Genomic DNA, 15126 nt, shown 5'->3' with positions numbered 1-15126 from the left:
CAAAGCAAAGTTTATTCTGCTTTTTCTAATCCATCTAGCCCAAGTTAGGACTTCACACCAGTTACCTAAAATTTCAATGCTTTTATAGCACAAAAACCACTCATAAGTAGATTTTTATTTTTCATATTAGGATTCCAACATATTGACAAATTCATACACTAAATATTACTTTCGAATTTCAAAATAAGGCTATCAATTTCCATACAAAGGAAGGCATAAGAAACAATCGGAATTATGTGTCATTTCACTGCGAACAGAAAATTTCCTATCACTACAAAAGTTAATGCAGTTTAAAATTAAGCTATATAAACATTAGGAAAAAACAAAAACACTAAAAATATCTACTATCAAAGATTTGTTTCGCCCAGTCTCACAAACTCTAAAACGGTCAGAGGAAGAAAAATGGCAACAATGTTATTTAGCATAACAATAACTAAAGAGGTAAGATGAATATATCAAGTGACCAATTTTTAAACTAGATAGTTCAGTTATGTTATCTCCCTCCTGAATGAGATTAGAGATATACTAAATCTTATTATCTGTGATTATACATTAAGATTATGTGCAGTTAAGTTTATTTCATACCCTATGAGATTTTTAATCACTTTCATATATAAACTCTCTTCCTTAAAAGATTACCAACTTAACAACAAAAAGGTAAATCACTGTCTTTACTTGTAGACTAAAATTCTGTCATGTGTTTGTGATCGTCCAAAAAAATGAGATCATTGTTAAGCTAAAAACAGTCCTTTACCTCTGCGCAGCGTCTTAAGAAAAGCGTCTATCTGTTCCTGTCCAACTCCAAAGGCTCCCTTCTGCCCAAAGAGGAGATGGGAGAGGAGGAGGTGTAGGACCTCTATTGCTATATCTTGGAAGCCACCTTCTTGATTTCCACTGACGTCTGCGTCAATGTAAGAACGCAGAAGATCTGGAAGCTTCTGTTTGATAAACTGGGCAGCTAGAAATCAAGTAAATCAAAACACAAGTTATTTTTGAGGAGCAGTGGGTAAAATGTCACATATCATCAAAATATAGATGGCCACCTTTCTCATTCAACAATTTTTTTCAAGGATTTATTTTTATTTATGCATACAAGAACTGAGGTGTAGGCCAAAGGTGCTGGGTGTGTGTGTGTGAGAGAGAGAGAGAGAGAGAGAGGGAGGATTCACCAGAGACAGAGTGGGGAGCAGAATAGGCAGACCCACTGAAATACACTCTCGAGGGAAGCATCAGCGAGACAGGAGGTTTGCTGCACCATTATGTGGATTAGCTCCCTGGCTGAGGACCAAACTCATGCCGCAGTGGCTGCAGTGCTGAAACTCAACCCCTTGTACCACCAGAGAGGCGTTACCAATTCACTCTTAACCCTCCAAAGCTTTCAACTGGTCTCACAAATATGAGACCAATTGCTAGGGACTGCGGGGCACTGGGGGATTGGGAGGGGAGTTATTCAGTGGGTAGACTGTTTTACTTTTGCAAAATGAAGTTCCACATACACATCTGTTAAACAACAATATGAACTATACATTACTGAACTATACATTGAAATAGTTATTAAGGTAAATTTTGTGTTTTTACCATACATGTACACAGGAGGCAGAAAATAATCTTCAATTATCTTAGCTCTGTAAATCTAACCTATTGATAGTCAAGATTCAAAAGAGGATTTTAAAGAGGTTCACTTTACTATATCTTTAGGGGGAAGGGAACTTACCAAAACCTCTAAGATCTGAGCTGGAAGAATTCAAGAGGGCAAGGCCAAAAATTACCTGAAACAAGAAGGGTTAGAGTGATCAAAGAGTGAAATAGCTATTTTCAATTATAACGGTATGTATCTTTCCTTAAACCACTTACCTCTTGTACTTTACTTAACTTCAGAACTTTACTCAGCTGGGCAAATAAGTGGGGTGCAGGCTTTAAACTCTGGGAGGAAAAAAAACAGTAACAACAACATAAACTTTGCCTCAAAATAAGAAGTTACAATCTTCCAGTTTATAAAAGCATCTTTTCACCCAATTATGGAACTTTATTGCATTAGCATAATTTGTAGCACTGCTAGATTCAATATACCATGTTTCAGAACTACTGGCTAATACATTTAAGTCTTCACATGACCTCGTCTTAGTAAGATTGTAATTATTAGCAGATTAACTGCCTTGCTATTGTTAGGAAGCTATGAAAGTCCCAAACTACATGAAATTTTAAAATTAAGACATAACATTAAGAGATCATGGTTCAAGGGCTTTTTAGAGAGCCTAATAAGAGACAACACATACTTATAAAAGATAAAAACTATACCAACCTTCTGATAGTGCAATGGATTATCAATGGCATAGGACAGCGTCGAGATGAAATTTGGCTTTGTAATCAGCGACGCACACTCCTGAATCAGAAACTGAGTCTTTAAAAATAAAAAATGAATTTCCATTAGCACTAACAGTTATCTTCTTGTGCAAACAGAAACATTAGCAAAATTTTAAAGTGTAATCCAATATTGCATACTGTTTCTAGGTTACAGAAATCAGATCTTTAGAAGTTTCATTTATACTACCTAAGGTCTATTAGCAACAAGTTATACCAAAACCTCTATAGTATATAGTCCACAGACAAAATAACTGTTAAGAATGACATAGAAAAAAAAAAAAAAAGAATGACATAGGATGACAAACCTTTACCAGACTGGGAATCAAGCCAAAGAAACTAGGATAAGAGAAGCCCTGCCTTTTCAAGCAGGAATTTCTACATTCTTGCTTCCTTTAGCCAGGTCTGATCCCCAGCTCTGTAAGCCTGAACTAGGTAAATGTAATGGTTTGTAGCCAGGAGGGAGTGGGGAAGGAAGGACAGAGATAGGTAGGGAGGAAGAAAGGGAGAACGGAAAAGGAAGAAAGAAAAAAGAAAAGTCTCAATACCTCTTAGCCATTCAGCTAAGATCATTTCTGGATGCTATTTATAAGTGTCATTTGCTGTATATACTGTGGCCAAAAATGAATTCATTCAACAATTGGACTGAAATAAACAAACTGTTAATCTCAAATACCTGATGAAAATCTTTGCCACTGCTTTTACCATCGCCACTGAAATCCACATGCGAAAATAGGCAGCGTAATAAATGCCTGTCTGCCTCAGGACCGTGCCGATTCACAATCTAAAAAGATAAAAGTAGAGGTTTGTAAACACTGAGGGGGATCTAAAAGAAAAACACCAATATCTGGGGCAAAATCTCAAGTTACACTGGTCACTTTGCATTAACAGTTATAGGAGCTACTGACGTGGAATAGGAATTATTACACGTTCTCTAAATATTTCTTATAGTCACTAGAAGGACAGAAGAAAAACTACCAGTAACTAGCACATATAACTGTGTACTGTGGTCAACCCCTCTATCAAACTTACCAGTAGCATATATGAGATGTAGTAAGAATAGTTTTTTTGTTTTTTTTAATTGTTAAAGCAAGAATTTTATAACAAAGTGAACTCACAAGAACACCATTTTTCTAAGCATTATTTTTACTCTAAAAATTCAGCCTGAAATCTAACCTAAGTGACCCTTAAGGCATACAAGGCCAGGCCCTAGAGGAGCTGGTATGACTCAGTATGTGAGCTGCTGTCCTTGAGCTCCTCGTTTCCTGCCAGTCCTCAAGCATAGTGATGCCCGTACATGCTATTCCTTCAAACAGGAAAGCTCCAGGTGCTCACTCACTCCCTTGCCCTATTTTAGTTTTATTCGTAACACCACCAACTATTCTGTGTCCCTCACTAGACTAAGCTGCGAGACCAGTGTATGTGGCTATGTTCCCTTCTTCACCATCTATACAAAGTAATCATTTGTTAAGTGCTATATTAACATATTGTATATAACATTTAACTATCCATTTAGGGACAGATATGGTATAGAGCTTTCTTGGCTAGTCAGCAACTCTGCTGAAGACTGCTCCCATATGACAGATGAGGAGGTGTACACTTAAAACAGACAGCATGAGACTAAGAGCCCACAGTCTGAGTGGAGGAATATGGCTGCACAGTCAAATTCCAAAGTCTATGCAGTTTCCATTGTATGATGATAATTTGTGACAGCTGGCTAAGTTAACTTAAGTCAGTCTCAACTTCCCCATCAGAAAATGTGGAAGTAAGACCAATTTTTACACTGCCTCACAGACATATTAAGAGTTAAAAATACTTAAGAACTGGGAAGCCAACATGCTTAAGCTTTCACTTAGGAAAGCAGAGGAGACAGGATAAACAGCAATAATACTTTCAATGAATTCAAACACATCAAATATGCTAAAAGTACGAGTTCCTAAGAATACTAAAATACTCACTGGCAATGTCTGGAGGATGCTAAGAAGTAATTCATTTTGAAAACAGGCAGATAAAAAGAGAATCAAGTATGTATCTTGTCTTTCCTATCTAAAATGTACCTCAGGGTACTAACCGTACAGTCTGCATGATCATGTTTTCCTTAATAGAATTATTTCGACTAATAAAGAATGCGTAACAATGAGTGTCTTGTCATTTTGCAATCCCTAACAAATTAACGAATCTAGTCAATGAACATAATCTGCTAAAAACTACAAAAATGGAGACAACTGGGCATTACAAACCTCCTGATAAAAGTTTATATCTACCACCTATTAAATTATCCTAAGGGGGAAAAAAACAGTCATCAAACCTCTAAATTTAACTACCAATTTAAAGCAAATACAAGAGGGCCTCCCCGGTGGCGCAGCGGTTGAGCGCTGGGTGCAAGGCTGCCCTCAGCCTCTGCGGCGCCAGTTCGATCCCCGGCTGCTCCCCGGCCACCGGAGGAGGGTCCCGCAGAGTGCGCAGACCTCTCCTGCGGCCCGCTGCTCCCCTCAGCAGTGTACTTCGGTCCTTCTGCCTGCTCTGCTCCCTGCTCTGGCTCTGGTGAATTCTCTCACCCTCCCGCGCTTCTGACTGTACCCAGTGCTTGTATAAATAAATAAATAAATAAATATTTTAAAAAAAAAAAAAAGTATGGAAAGTTTAAAAAAAAAAAATAAAGCAAATACAAGACAGAGGGACACATTAAATATACCACCCTGGGGATAAAATCAGCAAAATTCACACTGTGGGCAAAACTATAGGACAATCTGATTTCTTTAATGCAAGAAAAAAAGAGGGAGGGAAAATGACAGATTTTAAGAGACCTAGGTCAATAAAACAGATTTATCTTATCTGGGTTCTGATTCATGAGCTGTTCAAAAATTTATTATATGCAGCAAAGAGAGGATATGAGAATGTTAAATGGCAGACCACATCTCCAAGCACAGGGTTTAGAAATACTACGCTTTTTTATAAAAAAGATGTGATAAGTTTTGTGGCTAGATTTATATTAACATGTAGACAGATGAAATTATGTCTGGATGCTTTAAAACAACTGAGGGGAATGGGTTAGATGAAATTAAAAAATTAAAATTTTCCATGACTTAAAATTAAACTAGATGACAAATTCATGGAGCTCATATTAACCTGCTAACTTCTGTGTGTGCTTAAAATTATATTCAGTAAAAATTTTAAGTTATCTTATAATTTAATCAAAAAATTTATACTCTTACTTTATATAATACATAAATTTGAAAATTTAATAAAAATTTAAAATTAGATTTGAGTTAATATCTTACGAATAGGATATAAAACATTTTTATAGCAATTTTTTTTTTCATAGAAGAACTGGGGTGTAGGCCAGAGGTGTGAGGAATTGAGAGCATTCATCAAAAACAGAGTGGGGAACAGAACAGGCAGATGTACTGAAATACACTGTTAAGGGAAGCAGTGGGCAAGACAGGAGAGGTCTGCTGTGCCATATGTGGGTCAGCTCCATGGCCTCCCTGGCCGGGGATGGAACTCAACAGTGATAGTGCTGAGACTTAACCCCTGCGCCTCCAGGGTGGCCCCTGTACATTTTTTAAAGAATCAACTTTTGGATTTTTCTCTATTCTTTGTTTCATTTATTTCAGTTCTAAAGTTGACTTTGGAGTAAGGAAGATGATTAAACCAATATAAAATTAAGTTAACCATATCACACTAAGTCTTATTAAGAAAGTAAAGCTGGGCCTCCCAGGTAGCACAAAAGGTTACATCTCAGCACTATCAAGCTATCAGCAGATCCTCCTGTTCTGCTTCCCACTCTGTCTCTGGTGAATCCTCTCACCGCCCCCCACCCCTGCCCTACACCTCAGCTCTTGTATGCAAGAATAAAATGAATCTTTAAAATGAAAACAAAGATGGGCAGTGCCACCAGATCCCCCACTTCAAGGAAGTTCAAAGTGACCCAGCAATAAGCTCCCTCATTTTGTCATATATTCAAACTTATTACCCAAAGGCAACCTGGCCAGTTGTGGCCACAGAACAACTTTGATATACCTTCCGGGAACTCCCCACAGACTTTGGCCAAGGCTCTGTTGGGCTTCCACCACAGTTCTTTTGTCTAATTCTTTGTCTTCCCTGTTCCTCTCCCACTACAGGTGTTGAAATCTCATAAATACCCTGCATTTCAAACATTCTCATATCTCCTTCCAGAGGACATTCCAAGCAACAGCAATACAGATCCAGTATAAGAGCCTAGCTTTAAACTGAGTGGGACAAAGACACACAAAAGATTTTAACATAGCAAAAAGACTATTAAGTATATATTTTAGAATGATTACTCTGACAGTGGGAGATGTTTTAGAGTAAGAGCTGTCAGTCACTCAACCTGGCACAGAAAGGGCTTCCCGTCAAGAGTCTAATTTTCTTCTACTTCTTTGTTTTCCATGAACAATAAAAAGATTTAGTAACGTTAGATTTACACCTCCCATAAAAAAAATTTATTTATGCATACAAGAGCTGGGGTGCAGGCCGGAGGTGTTGGGGGGGGCGGTGAGGGAGTGAGAGGATTTACCAAAGACAGAGCGGGGAGAAGAACAGGTGGATCCACTGAAATACACTGCTGAGGGGAGCAGCGGACGAGACAGGAGAGGTCTGCTGTGCCATAAGGGGTTAGCTCCCTGGCTGGGAATCAACCTTGTGCTGCTGATAGCTTCATAGTGCTGAGACTTAACCCTTTGCACCACCAGGGAGGCCCCATAAAGTAAATTTTAAAAAAAGTAAATAAAGTAAATTAAAAAAAAAAAAAAGCAGACTAAAAAGAAATAATAATGTGTGGTCCACAGTACATATCTAACTAGTAGCTGCATGAAATTATCGGATCCCATTCTGACCAACTTGCTTTCAGAATTTATTCTAAGGAGTTAACCCAAGAGTAAGCTTTCAGTGGCAAGGTGGTCTTAGGCTTGGGTCTTGAAAATAAGAATTCCAAGAAGAGCATTTAGAATTGGACTAAAGGAACCCTGAAACTCAGAATGAGGAGCCTGGAATTTTTTTTTGTAGTAGAATTACTGAACATATTAAAGCAATCGACTTAAGCATGACACTTCATCAATGCAAAATCAAATGCACTAAATCCGTAACTATATAGACCAGTTGGTATTTCAATCTACCAAAGAAATAGTACTACATGAAAAGAAAATCCCATAAGAACTAGATGATCCTAAGAATTGAGCTTCTGCTTTAGAAAGCAAAGAGTTACGCAAGCTTTAATTTTTTTAGTACTCTATCCTACAACTTTACTAACTCATACATGCAAGAAACAAGCTCATAACAGCACCATCAAAACAAAAACCAAATTCATGTAACCTAAAGGTTCAGCAATAGTTAAGTAAATTGTGATTATCCATATAATGATTTACTGTGCAACCTTAAATGAAGGCGCTTTTCTTGTTTGGATGACTTCCAAGATAAGACCGGTAAATTTAAAAAAAAGAAAATCAAGATGCAGAACAGTATGAATCACATGCCACCCTATAAAAAGGGATAGGAAATATTTCTCTATTTTCTATATGCAAATATCTTTGCAGGAATAGGTAACAAACAACTAACAATCAGATGCCTGGGGACAGCAAACATGAATAGTTGGGGTAATCAGGTTGATATATTATCTATTTTAAAAATAAAATTAACCAGTGCTGCCAATGCCCAAGTAGAGAAGCTCAGGTCATCACTGAATCGGAAATATTTAAGGTGGATACAAACTGTTTCAGCAATGCAGACAATTCAGTGCATTGTTGTGGTTGGTGGTGCAATTGGCAAAACATTTCTCTCAATATCCTATATGAAAACAAATTTCCACCTGAGTATGTACCAACTGTTTTGACAACTATTGGAGGACAATAGGAATGGAGAGACACATACTTTTTTTGGAGACTGTAGCACAAGAGGATTATGATAGATTACAATCACTGAGTTATCCACAAAAATGTACTTCTAGTCTGTTCACCAGTGGTGTCTTCATCCTCATTTGAAAATGTGAAAGAAAAGTGGGTGCCTGAGATATAACTCACGAGATCTGTTCTTTCTTGTTGGACCTAAACGGATCTCAGAGATAACTGCTCTAGTGTTGGGAAACTTGCCAAGAACAAACAGAAGCTATGACTCCTGAGACTGTTAAAAAGCTGGCCTGTGACCTGAAGGCTGTCAAGTAAGTGGAGTGTCTGTGTTCACAAAGAAAGGCATCAAGTAATACAGGCTGCCCTGGAGCCTCCAGAACTGAAAAAGAACCACAGGCATGTGTTGCTATGAACATCTCTACAGAGTTCTTTTTCCACAGCTGATACTGGCATCATATTAAAAGCAATGTTTGAATCAAACTAAATATTAAAAATTTAAAAATCAAACTATGCCTATATACATGTCCCAAAAGCAAAGAGAAAAAGGGCTCCCATAGAAACACTCTCAATTCTTAGATTTACTTCAAATAATTAGGCCCCTGTTTTATTCACAAGTTTGTATTTGTGTATGAACTACCTTATATAGAAACTATAATTTATACTGTAGAGAAAGGTGAATTTGCATTTTTTAAATTCTTGTGACAGGAAACGTGCTGTATTTAATTTTATTTAATCCTAACAAGATGTCAGGTAAATTTTAACTGTTTCTAGTCTATTACCACATAAAGAATATGATGTTCAGAAAAGTTCAAAAATTATAGTAATTTACATATCCTAATTCTAAGTATAAAAATATAATGTATAAAAATGTATACTGCATGTCTAATGTATAAAAACAGGGAGCGAGTATTACCACTACAAGTATAGCATTTAAGTTGGAATAAAATACTCTACAAGTAAAACCTAACTTGAGAAAAATAATCTTAAAATACGGAAAGGAAAGGATTTGAATAGACGTAAGTGCACAGAATGATGCTGAACATTAATTGTAAATCAAAATGACATTAACAGTTCACACCCACTAGAATGACTAAAACTAAAAGCAAAATGCGATGATGAGCATCAACTGAGAATGACAAGAAAATGGAATCCTCGTATGCTGCTCATAGAAATGAAAAGTGATACAGAGATTTGAAAAACAGTCTGCCATTCTTCAGAAATTTAAAGACAAATCTACCATGAGCCAGCAATTCCATTCCTTGGTATATACCCAAGAAATCTCAAAACATCCACACAAAAACCTATAAATAAATACTGTCAGTCACACTATTTTAGTAGCCAAAAAGTACAAACTAACCTAACTATCCATCAACTGATAAACAAATTGTGGAATGAATAATCAAACTCAGTCAAAAATGAACAAATTACTCATACATGCTCTCAACATAGCCGAAGTTGGAAACATTATAGGAAGTAAAAAGCAGACACAGAAGACCACACATGGTATGATTCTATTTATATGAAAATTCCAGAAAGACAAATCCATACCAGCAGAAACTAGATTAGTGTTGCCAGGAGAGCAACGGCTAGTGGATCCAGGTGTTTCTTTTTGGGGTGATAAACGCATGCTGAATTTCGATGGTGGTGGTTGAACAATTAGTGAAGCTACTACAAATTACCAAATATTACACTTCAGAGAGACACATTTTATGGTCTGCAAGGTATATTTCAATTTTTTTAAACAGAAAAGGGGAAAAAATGGGACTAGACCAAAACAAGATCCTGTTTCATAATTTTTTTTAAAGATTTATTTATTTATGCATACAAGAGCTGGGGTACAGGCCAGAGATGCAGGGGGTGAGAGGACTCACCAGAGACAGAGTGGGGAACAGAACAGGCAGACTGAATGAAACACACTACTGCTGAGCGATCAGCGGGCGAGACACGAGAAGTCTGCTGCGCCATGTGGGCAGCTCCCTGGCTGGCCGGGGATTGAACTCGTGCTGCAGAGGCTGCAGATAGCTTGATAGGTTGCATCTTAACCCGTTGCACCACCAGGGAGGCCCCTGTTTCATAATTTTTATAGAAAAATAGAAATCTCTGAATCCCAAAAAAGGTGGAATGGAGTCTAGGATAGGTTCTCTTTTATATAAAGGAGAAAATATTTGAAATGGGGGGGGGAGGGGTGGAGTTACTTTTCATGCAACATACTTGTGTAAATTTCCAGTTTTCTTTCCACTACATAATCAGTCCTTTAATGTTATTTTTCTTCTACCAGTTTACTTACATGCTGTATTTCTTGCTGGCTGGCTCGGTAGTTTTTCTTGGTTAAATTGTCCACCAGGTAGCTGATTTGAGACAAGGCCAGCGAGAGCGAGTCAAGATTCATTGCTGGTTGGGGCGGAAGCAGGCGGCCGAGCCCGGCGCAAAATCACCATTATTCCCCTTTAGTCACCTCAGAGGCAGGTTAATGCTTTCTTTGTAATTAGCCTATATCTGCTGTCTGTACAATGTCTTCAGTTCTTCTGTACCAGGGGTCTTAATCTGTTCTGAAACATGGCACCTGTTTAAAACAAAAAGATTCAGAATTTTAAATATAAATTTTTATTAGGGAAATGGGAATAAAATAACCTTCCATATCGCTCTCTTAGTACTAAAACACCACTGATGACTTCATCTACAACATATTTATTTACAAGACTTCATTTATTCACTTTATTCTTTATGTACTGCTTCAAAATCAGATAGTTTGGAATTAAAGTTTGTAAGGTAGTATGTATGTTTAAGAGTCTGAATGGCTGTCTGAAAAGCAGGTTAGGACTCTAGGACCCAAATTCACTGCTACATTGTAAAAGCTGTTTACTTGGAAAATTTAGAAAAGTACGTTCAAGGCAGCAATTGTATAGCTAAAATGATGGCCTAATTCCTTCCACCAACTGAGGCAGAATTGTCTTCATCCAAATAAGAAGGTTATACGTGCCTTTGTTCTTATGAATTCACCAAACACCAATGTTGAAACATGAAATTCTTTGAATGCTAAGCTTATCTGTATCTTCATGTTCTGAAGTTGTTCCTAATTTCCTTAGGATCGGAAGTTACCTTATAAAGTATAGAAAGCTTATGAAGATTAAAAGTTGGTAAAGGGCATTTAAACCTTTAACAATTTCTTAATGTAGAAAGACCACATTATTTTGTTCTGTTTTGTTCAAAGCAAAGGTTCTACCTATGCTATCCCTCCACTTTCCTAAAATTGAGAGAGACAGAGAAAGAGAAGCTTGGGAATGCCCCCAGATATTTTTTTAACTTATTCTAAAGTAATAACACATGAAGAGTTAAAGATAAGTGATGCTTCTATTATAAGTAACTAAACTTGCCTCCAATGAATTCAGAGCCAAGTTGTTTCTTTCATGTATGGTTATAGTATATTTTCTATATCAAATCAACCAAAAAATCCAAGTTGAGGACACAGTGTAATGAGGAAAAAAGTAAACAGAGACTTTCCAGGCTGTTAACAGCATCATCTGGTATAATCTTTTCTGAAAGTCAAACTGGCAGTACCAAAAAATGTTGTTTATTGCGTTACCCTTGAACCAATAATTCACTGTTAAGACTATTTCTCCAGATATATTGTCACAAGAACACAAAGGAAACATATCTTCACTGAAGTATTGCTTAAAGAAAAGATAACTTGGGCCTCCCCAGTGGCGCAGCGGTTGAACACTGGGTTGCGAAGCTTCCCGCAGCCTCTGCAGCGCCGGTTCGATCCCCGGCTGCTCCCCGGCCACCAGAGGGTCCCACATGGCTCGCAGACCTCTCCCGCCGCCCGCTGCTCCCCTCAGCAATGTACTTCGTCACTCTGCCTGCTCTGCTCTCCTCTCTGGCTCTAGTGAATTCTCTCTCACTCTCCCACGCTTCTGACTATACCCAGTGCTTGTATAAATAAATAAATAAATAAATAAATAAATAAATAAATAAATAAATAAATAAATCTTTTAAAAAAAATAAAGAAAAGATAACTTTAAATTATAGTACAGTAGGTTCTCAACTTCTCAACTTCAAATGTTGATGAGGGGAAAAACAATTCCTGACCACTGACTGTGTGGAGTTTGCCACTCTCCCCATGTGCTAGGGTTTTCTTCCTGTATTGTTTTCCTCCCACATCCCAAAGTCTAAGTTCACTGGTGTCTACACTGTCTTAGTATGACTAGGTGCAGGTGTGTGAGAATGCCCTGCAATGGAATGGCACCCTCCGCAAGGTTGGTTACTGCCTAGCACCCTGAGCTGCCAGGACTAGGTTCAGTCACCTCTGAGGCCCTGACCTGGAATAAACAGGTCAGAAAATAAAACTTCACAAAGCATACCATAAACATGCAAATGCACAAAAAATGAATGCAGTAAGGCAAATCCATATCTGTTATTGTTTTTGAACTACATGGTGGTAGGAGATGTTTCTTACAATTTTCACTTAGCAAATATTTATTCCTTGATTTAATCATGTAGCAATGAGTGATAATGCTGCACTGTGTACTCCTGATGTCGTAAATATAAAACAGAGTAAAAGGGTGACATGAGAAATAAAACTAGAATTTTTAAAGGTGTGATAATGAACAGAGGTGTAGATAAGATACTGGAAGAACTCTTGGTCTACCAACAACTGTACAAAGAAGCAATAATATTGAAAAAATTACCATTTGAGCTACAAGTGTAATACCTTAGCTGCTACAAAATTAACTCAGAATAGAAACAGCATAATGGAAAACATGAGAAGACTTTTGAACATCTGGATGGGGGACAAACATCAGCATGAATGCTCCATGTTTGCTAATGGTCATACAAATGAAAATTTTAAGTTTATTTGAAGACATAAAGAAAACCAGAGTTCCAGTGCTGCAGTGAAAAATTCACAGAAAGATGGCTTGAGCATTTTAAGAATCATTCACAATTGCATAACCCATAAACAATTAAGTATCCAAGTGCCAACAAAGAAATCACAGTTGCATGCCCAGATACACAACACAGGCAAAATTTTAACATAGATGAAAAGTCTTTTTTGGACATGCCAAACAAACTACATTGCCAAAGAAAGAACATCAGGATTCAAGGCTGCCAAACCCTGTATGACTTTCCTAGTTGGTGATAATTCTTCAGGAGATCTGAAATTCAAGCCAGTGACTACTTATTCTGCAACACCAAGAGTTATGAAAGGTTACGCTAGATCTCACCTTCCTGTTATTTGACAGTCAAAAAAGGTATGGATCACCAGAAAAGTTTACTTCGTATTTCTGCCCAGCTGTCAAACATTTTTATTGGACTAAAAACCCTGAAAAAACTTGGCTCCTTCTGGACAATGCTCAAGTTTCCCACCTAACCTGAATGACCTAACAGATGTTTAAGTTAATTTTCTGCCTTGCAACACAAACAGCTTGATTCAACCTACGAATCAGAGTGTTGCTGCAATATTCAAAGCCTATTAGCAAATGATTATGTTCTTAGATATGAAATTAAACCCACTATAAGAGAATTTTGCCATGGTAAACCTATCATGGACGCTATTGACAATTTCAGTGCAGGAAATGAAAAACCCTCCATGAATCTTGTCTGGAGTAAAACCTATAGAAAATAAATTTGCAGACCTTGAGCAGCCCTTAGAAAAAGTTCACCAGGAAGAAGATTGTTAGGTTGGCACCACAGGCTGGATATAATGAAATATATGAAGATGTAAAGGAGTTACTTGAAACACATGGTTAAAAATTATCTAATGAGAATTTTGTGTAGGTGCAAAAATCACAAAGGAGGAAGCTGATGAAACGGGAGGGTGCAGAACCACCATAAACTTGAACAACTAAAGACTTATCTGAAGCTTTCCTGCTGTTAGATCCAGTCATAGTCATTTTCACCCAAAAAAGATGAACAAAGAAAAGTTCAGAAGCAAACAAGATAATGAGCGCATAACAATGTTACAAGGAATTTTACAAACCAATGAATAAACATGCACAACAAACGATGGACATGGTTTTTAAAACCCCAGTTAATCACAGAGCCTGAGCAGTTGTGACAGCACCACCATCAATATCACTCCACTGCAACCTCAGGCAACACCAGGCCCCTGAAGGTCTTGAAACACTCTCATCCTCACCTGTGACAATGACCATGCTGCCTCTTCACTCCTCGACAACAGGACCCAGACTCACCTTTGCCCATCACCAGTGATGAAGATCAAGTCTCCCTCTCTATGCCACCCAGTAGCACTACTGACTGCCATTATTCACCAGCTCACCAAAAATCGGGTAGTTATGCTTGCTTTTATTAATCTTCTTACATGTATATATAGTTCACATTTACTTCAATGTTTATGGGAAGTATTTTGAGGTCCTGTTTGGTTATGTTTGTGAAATGAGAAATATGCCAAAGTGACTCTTGTTCATCTGAGTTAAGTCTATAGTAGAATGGTTATTTCCATCTGTAGATTAAATGATCTTGCTTAATGCCAGAGTTATTACTACAGTGATAATCATATTGTATAAAAGTATCAAATCAGTATGTTGTACACCTTAAATTTACACAACATTGTATATCAATTATTTCTCAATAAACAAACCAAAAAAGAAATGCCTCCAAAAAAACAATACCCCCAAAGCAATGAGCCCATCAAAGTCCTGGGTCTTGGTTTTCGAATAATAAAAAGAACCAAAGCTCCTTAGAGAAACAAGAAGTCAAGGAGACTGGGGGGGGAGGGAGGGGGGATACAAAGTGAGTTGGGGTCATCCTGTGACAAGGAGGAGACATTCAAAATTCTTAGGGGAATGTATCAGGAGAACATAAGAACCAATTAAAGAGGTTCTCATTAACTTTGAGTTAATTGGACCTATGATCAATGTTTGTATAATTCGCCCCAAAAGCA

At 37.5% G+C, this 15126-nt stretch overlaps 1 protein-coding gene across 9 annotated transcripts in view; it reads right to left on the bottom strand.

Moving 5' to 3' along the window:
- The window catches only part of CNOT1 (CCR4-NOT transcription complex subunit 1), a 96835-nt gene that overhangs the window by 57462 nt on the left and 24247 nt on the right, over window positions 1–15126 (bottom strand). For all 9 annotated transcript variants that reach the window (XM_054697078.1, XM_037516433.2, XM_037516436.2 and 6 more), the window contains exons 2-7: window positions 10513–10788; window positions 3038–3145; window positions 2303–2401; window positions 1855–1923; window positions 1715–1769; window positions 755–958 (exon numbers count right to left, since the gene is read on the bottom strand). In XM_054697078.1, coding sequence (XP_054553053.1) covers window positions 755–958; window positions 1715–1769; window positions 1855–1923; window positions 2303–2401; window positions 3038–3145; window positions 10513–10614 — 637 coding nt within the window. In that variant the 5' untranslated portion in view covers window positions 10615–10788. The remainder of the gene's footprint in view (window positions 1–754; window positions 959–1714; window positions 1770–1854; window positions 1924–2302; window positions 2402–3037; window positions 3146–10512; window positions 10789–15126) is intronic.

Source organism: Talpa occidentalis, unplaced genomic scaffold (assembly GCF_014898055.3).
Source record: "Talpa occidentalis isolate TD23 unplaced genomic scaffold, MPIMG_talOcc4v2.1 talOcc4.17, whole genome shotgun sequence".
Lineage (NCBI taxonomy): Eukaryota > Metazoa > Chordata > Mammalia > Eulipotyphla > Talpidae > Talpa > Talpa occidentalis.
Note: the sequence above shows the minus strand (reverse complement) of the source record. Positions and strands in the feature narration are given on the sequence as shown.